At 38.2% G+C, this 18,070-nt stretch overlaps 1 protein-coding gene across 1 annotated transcript in view; it reads left to right on the top strand.

The window, feature by feature from the left end:
- The window catches only part of LOC115216355 (pikachurin), a 700,561-nt gene that overhangs the window by 631,495 nt on the left and 50,996 nt on the right, over positions 1-18,070 (top strand). Inside the window, exon 8 of the mRNA XM_029785606.2 lies at positions 7,572-7,809. Coding sequence (XP_029641466.1) covers positions 7,572-7,809 — 238 coding nt within the window. The remainder of the gene's footprint in view (positions 1-7,571; positions 7,810-18,070) is intronic.

Below are 18,070 nucleotides of genomic sequence, written 5' to 3'. Positions count from 1 at the left end.
AAAAATTATTTTATAAATTATTTTGTTGTCACATGAGTTTTTTTTTTCCAATTTATTTCATAAATTATTTTATTGTTGTCCATGGGGTTATTTTTTTCCTTTCCAATTTAATTTCTGTTGATGTTGTTGTTGGTAGTTTTTGTTGTCTGTGAGGATATGCTAAAGTTGCTGTAGTTGTCGTCGTTCTTGCGACCTTGTGCCAATGTATGAAATCAATATTCTTGTTGCTGCTACTGCTGCTGCTGCTGCTGCTCTTGTATAGCCCCAAAAGCCATCCCTGTTCAAGCAGACCTATGATCAAATGAATTCCGGCTATGACCAGGTCATTCCTGATTGAGCAGGTTTCTGATCAAAGACATTCCAGTATTAACCATCCTTACCGTTTTTCAAAGATCTGTGTATCTAGGACGACTTTATCCAATAATTCCCTTTTTAATTCATTTATTTATTTATTTATGCTTGTTTTAAACATTAGTGTTATTTTAGGGAGACTTCTCCTGCTATTTCTAGCAATTCAATCAACCATGTAGAGCCACCGTCATTATCTCAAAATCTCAAAGCAGTGTAGTTATTATTGGTTTTATTATTGTTTTTGTTGTTGCTATTGTTATTTAGCCCCAGGTCAGACCAGATTCAGGTTATTTTATCCATTTCCAATTTAATTTCTGTTGTTCTTGTTTGGTCTTGATGTTTTTGTTGTCTGTGATGATACATGAATGCCGTTGTTGTTGTTATTGCTGTTTTTGTTGTTGTTGACATTGCTGTTGATGTTGTTGTTATCGTTGTTGTTGCTGTCGCTGTTGTTGTATAGCCCCACAAGTCGGCCCCATTCATGCAGACTCATGATCAAAGACATTCCAGGACTAACCATCCTTATCAAGCTTCAGGGATGTGTGTATCTAGGAATACTTTATCCAAAGTCTCCTCTTTTAATTTGTTTAGCTTTCATCTTTTACCTGTTTCAAGTATTAAACTGTGGCCATGCTGGAGCACCACTTCAAAGAATTTTTAGACAAATTAACACAGCCAGTACTTTTTTTTTTAATCAAACCTGGTACTTATTCTATCAGTCTTTTTTTTTTGCCAGATTGCTAAGTTATGGGGATGTAAAGACACCAACACTGATTATCGAGCAATGGTAGAGAACAAACACAGACACAAAAACACAAAGAGAGGGAGACACACACACATCATCATCATCATCATCATTTAACGTCTGTTGTCCATTTTTATATATTCACACGCTGATATATAACCCATGTTGGACCTCTTATTCGCATAATCTCCGAACCTGGAACTTAGCTAAGGTCTATCCATAGTACTTATTCAGCATTACTTGACACCTTTGAGTCTCACTGACAACTGATGTTGGTGTGTTTACATCCCCGTAACTTAGTGGTTCAGCAAAAGTGACTGATAGAATAAATATTAGGCTTATAAAGAAGAAGTCCTGGGGTCAAGCTATTCGACAAAAGATGGTGCTCCAGCATGGTCGCAGTGAAATGACCGAAACAAATCAGAGAATATATATACATATATACACAGGTGAGCACATAAGTGCAAAACAAGGTACTCGATTACCAAAGGCAGAGATTAAAATGCTTTCTTTAAAACTGCAAAATTATAACAAAACAGTTAGTTAGAGTTTCATGTTCCCATTCATCAGACAGTTGTGATAAATGGTTCTTCACAACTGTCCGGCAAATGGGAATGTGAAACTCTGCACAACAGTTTTGTGACATGGGCTGAATGGTTTGACTGGGGACTGGCACACAGACTCCAGTTGTATTTGGTTTTCTATGACTGGATGCTTTTCCTAATGCCAACTACTCTGAGAGTGTAATAGGTGGTTTCATGTGCCACTAGCACAGGTGCCGTTTGCATAACAATGGGATGCTTTCACATGCCACTGGCATGGGTGCCAATTGTGTGACTCCAGTATCTGCCACAATTGCAATTTTGCTCAGCTAGATGGGTTTTCTTCTCAAGCATGACATAATGCCAAAGGTCTCAGTCATTGCCTCCATGAGGCCCAACACTTGAAAGAACTCAATATATATATATATGTGTGTGTGTGTGTGTGTGTACTTTTATTAAAACTGCAAAATCTTCACAAAACTGTTGTGCAGAGTTTCACATTCCCATTTGTCGGACAGTTGTGAAGAACCATTTATCACAACTGTCTGATGAATGGGAACATGAAACTCTAAATAACTGTTTTGTTATAATTCTGCAGTTTTAAAGAAAGCATATTACTCTGCCTTTGGTATTCAAGTACTATTTTTCCAACCTTGTTTCGCATTTATGTGCTCACCTGTGTATATATGTATATATATTTTCTTGTTTTGGTCATTTCACTGCGACCATGCTGGAGCACTGCCTTTAGTTGAACAGCTTGATCCCTGGACTTCTTTATAAACCTAGTATTTATTCTATCAGTCACTTTTGCTGAACCGCTAAGTTACGGGGATGTAAACACACCAACATCAGTTGTCAATGAGACTCAAAGGTGTCAAGTAATGCTGAATAAGTGCTATGGATAGACCTTAGTTAAGTTCCAGGTTCGGGGATTATGTGAATAAGAGGTCCAACATAGGTCATATATCAGTGTGTGTATATAAAATTCTTTTTATCTTACCTAAATTAACTATTGCTAAACCATCTTTTCACACCGTCTCCGATGAAGGGATATAATAAAAATCCTAGGAACAGCTGTAAGACCCTGCTATTTATAAATGTCCTAAAATCTACATAGCCTTGGTTTTTTATCTCATTACGGGAAAAAAATTTATATAAAGGATAACAACCCCTTCGGTCACGAATGACCATGGGATTGCACCTCGAAAATTACCCTCTGAAGCACAAGTCTGGGCAAGGTTGTTTATGGAAGACCAGCAGTTGCCCATGCATGCCAGCCTCCATTCTACAATGTTATCCAAGGGAAAGGCAAAGGCTGATTCAGCTTGGCACCAGTGATGTTGCAACTCATTTCTACAGCAGAGTGAACAAGACTAACATGAAATAAAGTGTCTTGCTCAAGGACACAACATGCAGCCCGGTCTGGAAATTGAACTTACTATCTCATGATAGTGAGCCCAATGCTCTAACCACTGAGCCATGTGGCTTATACGCAGAATAAAGATGCTTCATTTTACATTGCTCCAGTCCATACAGCTGGCAAAAATGAGTTGTACCTGTAATTCAAAGGGGCCAGCCTTGTCACACTCTGTGTCGTGCTGAATCTTCCTGAGAACTACATTAAGGATACACACGTCTGTGGAATACTCAGCCACTTGCAAATTAATTTCAATAGATTTCATGACCAGGCTGTTTTGTTCAATCGGATCAGCTAAAACCCTCACCATAGCAACCAACGGAGTTCCAGTATGCTCTTATCCTCTCTCTCCTCACACAATCACATCGACCCTTTGTTATTACAATTATTGAAAATTCTTGGACTTGCATTTTGTCTAATTTTGTTCCCATATTTCTTATCCTAATTACCATAACGAGTATTCTCCTGTCTTATTCTATTTCCTCTACATCTTCTTCTTTCACTTCTTGTCCTTCTTCTTTCTCTGCCCCCGCCCCCACCCCCGCCGCGTTCTTCCCTTGTTTCTTCTTTCCTTACCCCTTACATCCTCATTAAAAATAATTGAATAAAACACATATATAGTCTTGTAACCCACATTTTTCTGGTAATAATTGACATTAGTGTTATTGTGACTCTGGCTTTGTTTCACCCTTGCTACTATGGTTGTTGCTGTTGTTGTTGTTACTGTCGCTGCTGCTGCTGATGATGATGTCATCATCACTGCCACCACTGCTGCCATGGTTGTTATTATTATTGCTTTTCTTGTTACCTGTTATCATTATTATTGTTGTTATTGACATTCTTCTTGCAATTACTGTTCCTATTGTCAATGTTTTTGTTGTTGTTGCTATTGTTAGTATCATCATTTTTTTTTGTCTTCATTACTGTTGTCTTATGTTCTTATTATTTCATTTTATTATTTTTTTGTCTCTCAAGTTCGTTAATTTTATTTTCATTTCCCACTGATAATGTTGCTAATGTTGTTGTTGCCATTCTAATTATTCTCCAAAGGCTGTGAAGTGGCAAAAATGGCAAGAATGCCAGACAAGGTGTCTTCATGTGTCTAGTTCTTTCCATTTATATTTTATGCTTAAATATCCTATTGGGCCAGATTTGGTTTTGAAATGTCTCCAAGATTAATCAGATAAGTAGCAGTCAAAAATTGGTTGAAGGAAGTTCATATATCATATTTGATGGCCTAAAAGACACACAGACACATTAAGTGCACCCCAATTTCAGCAGAGCAAATTCAGGAAAAAAACTAGTTTTAGTGCATTTAACCTTTCAGCATTTAAACTGATCATCATCATCATCATCATCATCATCATCATCATTTAACTTGCATTTTCCGTGTTGACAAGGGTTGGGTAGTTCAACAGGAGCTAGCAAACTAAGTTCCATAGTCTTCTTTAGCTTGGTTACTACAGCTGGATGTCCTTCCTAAGGCCAACCACTTTACAGAGTCTACTGGATGGTTTTTATGAGGCACCATCACCAGTACTTTTTATGTGGTTCCAGCACCAGTACTTTTTACATGGCACCATCACCAGTGCTTTTTATGTGGCACCATCACCAGTACTTTTTACATGGCACCATCACCAGTGCTTTTAATGTGGCACCATCACCAGTACTTTTTATGTGGTTCCAGCACCAGTACTTTTTACATGGCACCATCACCAGTGCTTTTTATGTGGCACCATCACCAGTACTTTTTATGTGGTTCCAGCACCAGTACTTTTTACATGGCACCATCACCAGTGCTTTGTATGTGGCACCATCACCAGTGCTTTTTATGTGGTTCCAGCACCAGTGCTTTTTACATGGCACCATCACCAGTGCTTTTTTATGTGCAACAATCACCAGTACTTTTTATGTGGTTCCATCACCAGTGCTTTTTACATGGCACCATCACCAGTGCTTTTTACATGGCACCATCACCAGTGCTTTTTATGTGGCACCATCACCAGTACTTTTTATGTGGTTCCAGCACCAGTACTTTTTACATGGCACCATCACCAGTGCTTTTAATGTGGCACCATCACCAGTACTTTTTATGTGGTTCCAGCACCAGTACTTTTTACATGGCACCATCACCAGTGCTTTTTATGTGGCACCATCACCAGTACTTTTTATGTGGTTCCAGCACCAGTACTTTTTACATGGCACCATCACCAGTGCTTTTTACATGGCACCATCACCAGTGCTTTTTATGTGGCACCATCACCAGTACTTTTTATGTGGCACCATCACCAGTGCTTTTTACATGGGGCACCATCACCAGTGCTTTTTATGTGGCACCATCACCAGTACTTTTTATGTGGTTCCAGCACCAGTACTTTTTACATGGCACCATCACCAGTGCTTTTTATGTGGCACCATCACCAGTGCTTTTTACATGGCACCATCACCAGTGCTTTTTATGTGGCACCATCACCAGTGCTTTTTATGTGGCTCCAGCAGCAATGCTTTTTATGTGGAACCATCACCAGTGCTTTTTATGTGGCACCATCATAAATACTTTTTACCATTACCAGTGCTTTTTTACAAAGCACTTCTAATCTAAATATTCTACAAGTTTGATGTTCAAACTGATCAGATTTGGCTTTTCACACTTACCCTATAATGTCATTCTAAAATGACTGACCACATCACAGATGTCCTAAAGCATGATTAGTCTAAGATAATACAAATAAGCATTATATTTCAAAGAGTAATCTGAATGCTAAAAGGTTAAACTATGTAATATAAAACCCAGGGTAATATTTATTTTTAATAAAAAGGGTAATCAACTATCATGCCCTGTCACCAACACCTACTTTGTCCTTCATCTTGTGTTGTGGTATAGTAAGGGTTTGTTCTAAGCATCCAGAAGCAAAAACACTTTTGGTGCCCCCACCTTAACACTTTGCCTCTCATAGAAGACTCTGGTGACTCTCAGTGCTATATTCTTAATATTCCAAAGGAGTTACTCACAGTTTAGAAAGAGAGGATGGAAATGAACAAGTGGAGACAAACCACAATATCTTTTATCTTTTACTTGTTTCAGTCATTAGGCTGTGACCATGCTAGGGCTCTGCCTTGAAGAATTCAAAGTGAAGGAATCAACCCCTGTACATTCATTTTTTTTTTTTAAGCCTGGTATTTATTCTATCGATATCTTTTGCTGAACCGTTAAGTTACAGATATGTAAACACACCAACACCAGTTGTTAAGTGGAGGTGGGGGCAGGGACAAATACAAGGATACACTCACAAAGATATATATATACATATATAAATAAATATATGATTAGCTTCTTTCAGTTTCCGCCTTCAAAATCGATTCACAAGGCTTTGGTTGGCTTGAGGCTATAGTAGAAGACACTTGCCCAAGGTGCCATGCAGAGGGAATGAACCATGTGGTTAGGAAGCAGGCTTCTTACTGCAAAACCACACTTGCCCCTAAAACATTTATGTTAAAACTTTCAATGTGAAACATACAATGAAGAGGGAGTTTCCTGGCAGGCTTTTTTACAATTTGTTGTCAACTCCTCAGAGAAGATATACCCAATCTAATAAATTTTTTTTTTAATCTGAAATATGTTGTATTTTCACATTTCATATACAATATTGTATGTCTGCTTTGAGATTTTTTCATCATTATTTTGACAAGAACAGTGACATCTGTGCCTCAGTGTGCTGGTCTGCTAAAACTAAAACATATCCAAAGTTTACAGTTCAATATTTGAGAGATGAGTAATTATGTACATTATTTACATTTGACGGATATTTGTCCTCATCTTGTTTGTTGTCAACACAACGTTTCAGCTGATATACTCTCCAGCCTCCTTCAGGTGTCCTGGGGAAATTTCTCATTCTTAAGGTATTTTTTGATATTATTAAAAACAACAACAACAACAATAATAATAATAACAATAATAATAATAATAATAATAATAATAATAACATCGAAAAATACCTTAGGAATGAGAACTCAGGTTTGAAATTTCCCCCAAGACACCTGATGAAGGCTGGAGAGTATGTCAGCCGAAACATTGTGTTAACAACAAACATGATGAGGACAAATATCTGTCATATATAACTAAGGTAAATAATGTGTATCCAAAGTTTATTTCTTATTTCTTTATGGATTTTCTTAAGGTATTTCTTGATTACGTAAAGACTGTATTGCGATTAATAAATTAAATCATTTTATACTGTTTAAGGAATACCAAGGGAGTATAAATGCAGCGATTATGTAAAGATATGCAATTTGCATTTATCATAACAGAAAAATTTTCAGCATGCAATTCACATGCGATAGACATGCAGCACTACCAACCATATACATTAGTTATTTCTGTCTTCTCCAACTCTTGAATTAATTTTATTTTATTCCCAACCAACAGCAACCATTATTTACTCAAATTATCTGAACACCAATTACAATCTTTAAACCATTGTTATATTATTGTGGTGTTGTTTTTCTTCAATTGCAGAGTCAACTTTGCATGTTCCCAGTTTCAATGGTCATTCCTTCCTGAAATATCATGGTCTTGACCGAAGTACACTGTCCTTCACTGAAGTTGAAATGATTGTCAAACCAACCTCGTTAGATGGTCTAATTCTTTACAACGGTTACACCTTAGACCGTAAAGGAGACTTCCTTATGCTAGCCATGAGTGGTGGTCATCTTGAATTCCGTTTTGACCTTGGAACAGGTCCTGCTATTATCAGGTAGGCAAAATAATTCTTCTAAGACTTGTTTTGTTTTTTTTTACTATTTCCATTTTATATTTTTCATTTTTTATATTTTTTCATTCTGATTTTAATCAACCAGAATCAAGGTAACCAATTGGCAGAACTGTTAGTACACCAGACAAAATGCTTAGTGGTTTTACATTCTGGGTTCAAATTCCACCAAGGTCCACTTTGCCTTTCATTCTTTTACAATTGCTAAAATGAATACCAGTTGCATGCTGGGGTTTATATAACTGACTTACTTCCTCCCTCAAAATTGCTGACCTTGTGCCAGAATTTGAAACCAGTATGACTGACCAATATCTTTTGCAATGTTATTTTCTTATTCTGGCATAAAAAGATGACATTTAACCCTTTTGTGACCATATTTCTGTTGAGATTCTTTCAATTAATTTTAAATATAACAAAGAATTTAGTAAAATAACTTAGTTATCATTCAGCTAGTGTTAGGAACATAAATTGTGACTATTTTTGGTGGAAGATTTTAATTCAAAACTTAAGAAAACAAAACATTTGTTCTACCGAACCAGAAGTGGTTTTAGGCGGGTTTGTATCAAAAGGGCTAAGAATCTATTATATATTTTAACCTTTTTGTTACCATATTTCTGTTGAGATGCTCTGTGTTTCTTTCAATTAATTTTAAGTATAGCAAAGACTTTAGGAGTAGCTGTGTGGTAAGTAGCTTGCTTACCAACCATATGGTTCCAGGTTCAGTCCCACTGCGTGGCATTTTGGGCAAGTGTCTTCTACTCTAGCCTCAGGCCGACCAAAGCCTTGTGACTGGATTTGGTAGACAGAAACTGAAAGAAGCCCGTTGTATATATATATATATATATATATATAATAATAATAATAATAATAATAATAATAATAATATTAGGGAGTAAATCCAAACTTACAGGGAAAACTTAGATTTAGGATTAAATCTAATTTTATAGTATAAATATATATATTATATTAAATTAGAGATATTTTAGGATTCTTCATGTAAAAAATGTATCTCTAATTTAATATAATATACATATATATATATATATATATATTATATTATATATATGTATGTGTGTGTATATGTTTGTGTGTCTGTGTTTGTCCCCCGCACCCCCAACATTGCTTGACAACCAATGCTGGTGTGTTTATGTCCCCGTAACATAGTGGTTCAGCAAAAGAGACCGATAGAATAAGTATTAGGCTTACAAAGAATAAGTACTGGAGTCGATTTGTTCAACTAAAGGCGGTGCTCCAGCATGGCCACAGTCAAATGACTGAAACAAGTAAAAGAGTAAAGAGTAAGAGAGCAAAATAACTTAGTTATCATTAAGTTGATGTTAGGAACATAAATTGTGACTAAGGTTTGGTGGAAGATTTTAATTCAAAACTTTTGAAAACAAGACATTATTTGTACCACAAAGCCAGAGGCGGTTTCAAGTGGGTTCATATCAAAAAGGTTAAACAAAAAACTGATTTGTTTTTTATCTAAATAATGTAGATAACAATCATAGCAGTTGTAATGTAGCAGTAAAACTTCCATTTTAGCATTTTTATTCAAATGTTTGTTAATGAAAGAGGAAGAGAGTGCTCAGCAAATGGCATAGAGTACATTGCAGATATAAAGCAGATTATTTTTTTTCTTTCTCATCTTCATGCCACTGCAATCTTCATGTAAAAAACATGTTTTTTTCAGCATTTAAATTGGTTATATATGCAATGGAACTGATTCAAATGATAGCCATAGGCATAACAATTAAACCACTACAATAGATGTAAAAGCGAATTGTGTACAGTTCCTGTTTGTAGATAACAGTTGCATACAACTTGAGTTGCAGGAAAAAATAATGCAGTTTAGATAAATTATAGATGTAATAATTAGGTGCAGATATAACTGTGTGGTAAGAAACTTGCTTCTCAACCACATAGTTATAGGTTCAGTCACACTGCATGACACCTTGGACAAGTGTCTTCAACTATAGCCTCAGGCTGACCAAAGCCTTGTAAATGGATCTGGTAGACAGAAACTGAAACAAACCTGTTTTATATATATCATCATCATCATTTAACGTCTGTTTTCCATGCTGGCATGGGTTGGACGGTTTGACTGAAGACTGCCAAGCCAGGAGGCTGCACCAGGCTCCAATCTGATCTAGCAAGGTTTCTACAGCTGGATGCCCTTCCTAATGCCAACCACTCCATGAGTGTAGCAGGTGCTTTTTATGTGCCACCAGCACAAGATCCAGTCAGGCAGCACTGGCATCGACCACATTTGAATGTTGCTTTTTATGTGCCACTGGCACAGGATCCAGTTGTGGGTCACTGGCTTCGACCACATTCAGAAAGTGCTTGTTACATGCCACCAGTATGGGAGCCAGTTGATATATATATATCATCATCATCATTTGATGATGATGTGTGTATGTTTTGTGTAGGTGTTTGTTCCCCACCACTGCTTGAGAACCAGTGCTGGTTTGTTTACATCCCCATGATATAGTGGTTTGACAAAAGAAAATAATAGAACAAGTACCGGGCTTAAAAAGGACAAAAAGAGCTGGGGGTCAATTTGTCCAACTAAAAACTCTGCAAGACAGTGCCCCAGCATGACCACAGCCTAATGATTGAGGCAAATAAAAAAGTAAAAATTTTAAAAAAAAGCATAACAATGTGTAGGTGTTTAATTAATGGCTACAGTGTGTATCAGAATGAAATTCTTGTTTTATTTCATCTTAATTTGGTTGTTTGTCATCTAGTGAGCGTGGATGGTATTGTGGGTGGTTGGTTGTACCAGTATATCCACTTGGCTATTTTGCTTTAGCATTGCCATTTGCACTAATCTGGTAAACACAAGAGTTATCAATTGTAATCTTAGCAACTGAAGAATTATGCATGTGACAGACAAGCAGGAATACTAACAAAGGATATTATTTCAAACCAAGAGACATTGAAACCATCATCAGAACGGTGGTGCCATTATCTGAGTGCAGTCGTGGTAGTTGTGTAAGAGTGTAAGAAGTGATGGTGATGTTGGCGGTGGCGGCGTTGGTGATAGCAATGCAGGTGGTAGTGGTGGTGGTGGTGGTGGTGGTGGTGGTGGTGGTGGCAGGAAGTGATGAAGTTGTTAGTGTTGCTGATTCTGATGGTAGCTTAGAGATTTCAATTCTATGGGCTTAACCATTATTATGAACCAACAATTCAGTATGCTGGATACAGGTTAGCCAAGGTTAGTCATCAAAGGTCAGCAAAGGTCATTGTTGCAGACTTGTGATAAAAATCAATGGGTTTTTTTTTCTTTTTTTTATATTTGTATTCATTTGTTTATTTATTGGTTTATAATCTCCTTAGAATCCAGCTTCGGTTTGGAATTCTGAGTGAGAAGAGTGTGTGAGAATGAGCTGCTGTGACTAGGATGCTTTAGTGGAATCATGGGAGATATCATGTGGTTTCGTGGAGAAGAAAATGGGTGGTGAGTAGGTGCTGGGGATGGAGGGTTATGTAAATGTCCTTTTTTTTTCTTTGTCTTCATCCTCACCACCACCCCTGCTACTACACACAACCAATATCACTAAAGCTAAGCATATATAAATGCTTCCCTGTGGCTGCTCGGCTAGCTGGAAATAGCTGCTAAGTTTTCCTCAAATCTAACCTGCTATCTTAAAAATAGAAGGGAACATCGAACAATCTAGTCCCTGTTAAACAAAGAGTCGAGGTGGTAACAGCTGAGTCTGCTTCATCAGATCTGACCTGGGTTAAACAACATCAGTCTTATCATCATCATCTTCATCATCATCACTATGTGTAGGCATGGCTTTGTGGTGAAGTTTACTTCCCAGCCATGTTGCTTTGGGTTCAGTCCCACTGTGTGACACCTTGGGTATGTGTCTTCTTCTATGGCCTAAGGCCGACAAAAGTTTTGTGAAAGGATTTGGTAAACTCAAAATGAAAGATGTCCATTGCATTTATGTGTGTGTGCATTTGTTTGTGTACACTTGTGATATGTATGTGTGTGTGTATGTTAGTGTGTGCATGTGCATATGTATGCATGTGTGTATATGTGCACACTTGAAATATGTATGTGTATGCATATGTGCATGTGAGTGTGTGCGTGTCTGTGTTTGTGCACGCTAGTGATGTGTGTGTGCATATGTGTGCATGTTCACACTTGTAATATGTATGTGTGTGAATGTATGCATATGAGTGTGTGCACACTTGCGATATGTATGTGTGTGAATTGCATATATGCATGTGTGTGCATGTGCACATGCATGTGTGTGCATATGTGTGTACATATGAGTGTGCATGTGTGAGTGTTTGTGCACATGCTTGTGATATAAGTGTGTATATTTTAGCAGTATGTTCATCAACTCTTCATGGATGAGAGGGCGGGCCTTTTCTAACATTGCATGTTGCCTCTTGTCACAGTCCTTTGCCATCTCCTTTGTGAGATTCAACATCTTAAAATCAGTCCTCAGTACTTTGTCCTACATCTTCCTAGGGGTCAGCCTTCTACAGATTGCTCCCACTTGGAGCAATCAGCAATTCTTTATTCAGCTGCCATTCTGCATTTGTACAATCTTTTTTCTTGTGCTCTGCATTGATGTTGAAACATCAGGTGATAGTTGTGATTAAGCACCAGCATCATACAAGCGAGGTTGTGCTTTCCCAGTCTTCCAAAACAAGTCAGGCCAGCCAAGAGAAAATATTAAATATTACTTTATTTGGAAACAGGGAAGGGCCGGTGACAGGAAGGGCATCTGACTGTAGAAAAATCTGCCTCAACAAATTCTGTCTGACCCATGCAAGCAGGGAAAAGTGGACGTTAAATGGTGGCAGTGGTGGTGGTAGAGACGACGACAACTACGATGACAACGATGTGGAGGAGGAGGAGGAAGAGGAGATGGTCGTCATCTTCATCATCTTTATCGCTTTCAATATTTCACCTGCTCCTTGGTTTCCTTTACCCTTTTGCTAACATTTGGGCTGGGTTCCAGTCTCCCTCTTCACCTTCTACAATTTTTGGAAGCTCCTGAAAAAGGTCAAGACTGCAGCCTTCCTGCTTTGACTGAGTCATTAAAAACAACAACAACAAAATAAAACTAATGGTCTCTCTTCTCAAATACAGTTAGAAAGGAAATTATTAGAATTTGTGAAGACTAAAAAGAGATGAAGCAAACCTGCTGAACTGGTTGTGTAATGTTAGTATTTGTAAAAGACAGTGTACAAATGAGGTGAGTGAAAAACTGGAAATAAATGGAATTAAATACAGTATGCCAGGAAGAGGATTGCACTGGTAAAGGGCTTTGTTGTGTCTGGAGGATCAAAGGTCCTTCCTGAGCCATAGGTGCATTAGAGTTGGTTTGGCAGTTTCTGTGGCATATACACAAACATGCAGGAAGTAAATAGACACCTTTAATTTTCAAAATCTTTTATTTGATATTAATTGGTTGAAGGAGAGGTTTTCTTCTAGCTGAGCTGCTCATCCATAATACCCAAGCTTATGTAGTTATGTAACATATGTTCTTGGACTCACTTCTAGCTGTTTTGCAATGTCAGAAGTCTTCGAATGGGGTTCGTTTTCCACAATTCTCTTCAAACAGTGAAGCTTCCTTTCTGAGGGCCCAGGTTGGCCGGGACGAGAATCTGTTGATTTTTTTCCTTGGCTTTTGAATTGCACTATAATTCTATTAACAGTAGCAAGAGGAATTTGAAGATTTTCGGCAATTTTCGACTACGATGAGGTGGAGGAGGAGGAGGTGTGGTTGGTGTTAGGAAAGGCATCCAACCATAAAAACCAAGCCAAAACCAGACAGGCGCCAGGCACAGCTCTTCGGCTTTCCAGTTCCAGTCAAACTGTCCAACCCATGCCAACATGGAAAACGGATGCTGTATGAAGATGATGATGATGTCTGTCTTTACATTCTACTTTCAAATTACGCTAGGGTTGACTTTGCCTTTGATCCTTTTGAGGTCGATAAAATAAGTACCAGTTGAATACCAGGAATATGGATGTAAATGACTTAGCACCTCTCCTTGAAATTGCTGGCCTTGTGCCAAAATTTGAAAGTAATAATCTTTACATCTCAAAGGAAGACATTTGGGTATGATTGCTTGGATACTGACAATTTGGCATTGCTGAATGGATGATCAGCCTGTTTTGGCAACGGTACATTTTGGGTACTGGAGGCAGAACACATGCATGCACATGAAGAACTATACACATACAAAAAGAGAGGGACAAAGAGAGAGAGAAAGGGACAAAGAGTAAGAGAGAGAGAGAGAGAGAGAGAGAGAGAGAGAGAAGCATTACAATTTATTAATTGAACACAATAGGCTTAAACTGCTTGTGTCAATTTGTATTCCAGTAATGCATCCCAAATGTGAATAGAATTATAATTGACGAAGAAGGATTATTTTAGCTCTGCCTTTCGTCCATTTAGAGATGTAAAAATATATCACAATTCTGTATTGCAAGTTAATTTAATCAAATATACCCTGCTCCTCAAATTTCTGCTCTATGGGTGTGTAAGAATTTTGGATAAGAGTCATTAGTGCATCAGAAAAAAAATGTCCCAGTTTCTTATGTTCTGAGTTCAACTTTGCCTTTTATCCTTTCAGAGTTGATGAAATATAGTACCTAATGTTGATGGTGTTAAATCACCCCCGTCGCCAGAATTGCTGGCCATTATTACAATATAATGTATTGCAGGTTTAGTTGAGTGGTTAAGGATCTTCCTTCCCAACCATGTGGTCTTGGGTTCAGTCCCATTGCATGATACCTATTTCTTTACTACCCACAAGGGGCTAAACACAGAGGGGATAAACAAGGACAGACAAACTGAGTAAGTCGATTACATTGATCCCCAGTGTGTAACTGGTACTTAATTTATCAACCCCAAAAGGATGAAAGGCAAAGTCAACCTTGGCGGAATTTGAACTCAGAACATAATGGCAGACAAAATGCGGCTACGCATTTTGCCTGGCATGCTAATGCTTCTGCCAGCTCGCCGCCTTGATCTCATTGCATGATACCTTGCGCAAGTGTCTTCTGTAGCTCTGGACTGACCAAACCCTTGAGAGCAGATGTGGTAGGTGGAGACTGAAATAAGCCTGTTGTATGTGTGTGTGTGTGTATGAAAAGAAGGACACAAATGGGGTTTAAGATTTACTACACCTGTTTCAGTAGAGTTTTATTGATGCTTTCATAAATTACATCGTAGCATAAGTTCACCATCTTCAGGTAAAATTTTAGACAAGTATAAACAGGTGAGATAATACTTGTCGACGACGAGTCCAACAAACAACATGATGAATAAGTCATATTTTGAAAAAGAATATGTAAATTTATAGAGAAATAATTCAAGTATTGAGAACATTTGAGGAGCAAAGAGGTCAAAACAACCCTATTATTTCAAGCAGTTACTTTTATTAGTTTGTAGTCATGACTTGTTGTGATAGAGTGTATGTATGAATGTGTGTATGTATGTGTGTGTGTATGTATGGGTGTGTGTATGTATGTATGTGTGTATGTATGTGTGTATGTATGTATGTATGTGTGTATGTATGTATGCGTGTATGTGTGTGTATGTATGTATGTGTGTATGTATGTATGTGTGTATGTGTGTGTATGTATGTATGGGTGTATGTATGTATGTGTGTATATGTATGTATGTGTGTATGTATGTATGCGTGTATGTGTGTCTATGTATGTATGTATGTATGTGTGTGTATGTATGTATGTGTATGTATGTATGCGTGTATGTGTGTCTATGTATGTATGTATGTATGTGTGTGTATGTATGTATGTGTATGTATGTATGCGTGTATGTGTGTCTATGTATGTATGTATGTATGTGTGTGTATGTATGTGTGTATGTATGTGTGTATGTATGTATATGTGCATGTATGTGTGCATGTGCATATGTGTATGTATGTGTGTGTATGTATGTACCATAATCACTCAACGTATTGTGGTTCACCTATCACACCCTCAGTACATCGTGGACTTTTCTGGCTAATATATGTAAATTTATATTGTGGACTCCTCAATATATTGCACGTTTCTGCAGACAATAGTTTTTTTTTTCTCTGTAGTTTCAGCTCAGAGCTGTAGCCATGCTGAAGCAATGCCATTTTGCTACACTGTTATTACCAAGAGCCTCCTCCAATATGTGGCACTTGGTGAAGAATGGGGTTTGATGTGGCTACGCTCATTTGCACCTCTTGCTGTGAGGTAGGTTCATCTGGGACTCTCGACAGGAAGAGGTCCAGCTTTGATTTCAAAACGCCTACATCTACTTTGTACAGGTTCCTCAGGTTTTTTGAGAGAATATTAAAAAGCCGTGGGCCCCTGAAACCCAGGCTGTTGCAGTAACTGGTCCTGAAGCGCTTTGGCATTGCTGGGATCTTTGACACTATGCAGTGTCGACCCGTTATGGCATTGCTATAGCTTTCAATGCCAAAATTTGGCATTGAAAGCTATTTATATGTTTTTCAGATCTTAATTATTTCTGTGGTAAAGTTAGCATTTTCCCGCCTAAAGCTTAATAAATTGATAAATAAAAATAGAGCACAGTACTGCACTGAATGACACATTAATTAAAATATATTAAAAGAAAATACGTAGTGTACCCTAGATGAATAAACAAAGAATTGCACATACTGTATGGAAAACGAAACTTGGGAGGTGAGTGTGTGGTGTTGTTTTGCATTTATAATAATATAAATATATACAAATTATGAAAATAATTAAAAAATATACAATACTGTTTTTACTATGCGGATTTTCACCTATCACAGAGTGTTTTGGAATGTAACACCTGTAATAGTCAAGGAATTACTGTATGTATGAGTGTGCATATGTATATATGTAACATCATCATCATCTTCATCCAGCATCCGTTTTCCATGCTGGCATGGGTTGGACAGTTTGACTGGAAATGGAAAGACGAAGAGCTGTGCCTGGCACCAGTCTGGTTTTGGCTTGGTTTCTATGGTTGGTCCAAGGTTATAGTAGAAGACATTTGCTCTAGTTACCACACAGTGGGACTGAACCTGAAACCATTTAGTTACAAAGCAGGCTTCATAACCACACAGCCATGCCTATGCCTATAATGATTTTCTTACCTTTTTTTTTTTTTATAACTCTGGCACAATGCTACAAATTTTAAGGGAAAGGTTAAAGCCAGTTAACACCCCAATCCCTACCCTAGACTCAATACTGGCATGTTATTGATTTTAATCAATACCAGAAGGATATCAAGCAATGATAACCTCTGCAGAACTGACACTTAGAATGTAAAAATATGTAAATTTGTGGTGATGAAGGCAGCTATAATGTTAGTGGAAGTTGGGGGGGAGGTAGTTGTGGTGGTGGTGGTGGTGGTGGTGGTGGTGGTGGTGGTGGTGGTGGCGGTGGTTGTGATGGTGTTTGTTGTGATGATGGCGCTGTGGGTGGGTATAGTGATGGTGATGATGGTGATGGAGGTGGGTGTAGTGATTCTTATGGAGGTGGTGGTGCTGGTGGTGGTCAGATGGTGGACAAGTGGTGGTTGTAGCACTCATGATGGTGGTGGTGGTGGTGTGGTGGTGGTGGTGGTGGTGGTGGTGTGGTGGTAGCGGCCCTCATCATGGTGGTTGTAGTGGTGATGGTAGTGGCTGTTAGTCTTCATGATGTTGGTGGCAGTGGTGTTGGTATGGTGGTAGCAGCCCTCATCATGGCGGTTGTGATAGTGATGGTGGTGGTTGTGGTGGCCCTCATGGAGGTGGTGATGGTTCTGGCAGTGACAACAGCCCTCATTGTGGTGGTGTTGGTGGTAGTCATATAATGATTGTAGCAGTGGTGGTGATGATTGTGGTGGCGCTGGCGATGGTGATTGTCATCATCATCATCATCATCATCCTCATCATAAAACCATTGTGGGTGCAATGGATTTGATATGTACAATGGATCAAATTAAACATTACTTGAAACTCAAGCCATAAACCCTCCCGGATATACGCCACCATTACCACCACCACCTTCACAACATCATTGATTCCTCTCAGCCCTGCACCCACCTCTTATAGCCAATTTCACAGAAGTGCCGCCAGCCAACGAAGAATATTCTGTAGAGTGGGATGACAACATTAAAAGAATGGTAAATTGATCCAAGTCCTAATTACTTTCTTTTACCACACCTGAAAAGTTGCATTTTTCCCTCTCTCTCTTCCTCTCTCTCACATACACACACAAACACACACATATATATAT

Source organism: Octopus sinensis, linkage group LG10 (genome assembly GCF_006345805.1).
Source record: "Octopus sinensis linkage group LG10, ASM634580v1, whole genome shotgun sequence".
In the NCBI taxonomy this organism is placed as follows: Eukaryota; Metazoa; Mollusca; class Cephalopoda; order Octopoda; family Octopodidae; genus Octopus; species Octopus sinensis.
This window is presented reverse-complemented; position numbering and strand designations above follow the sequence as displayed.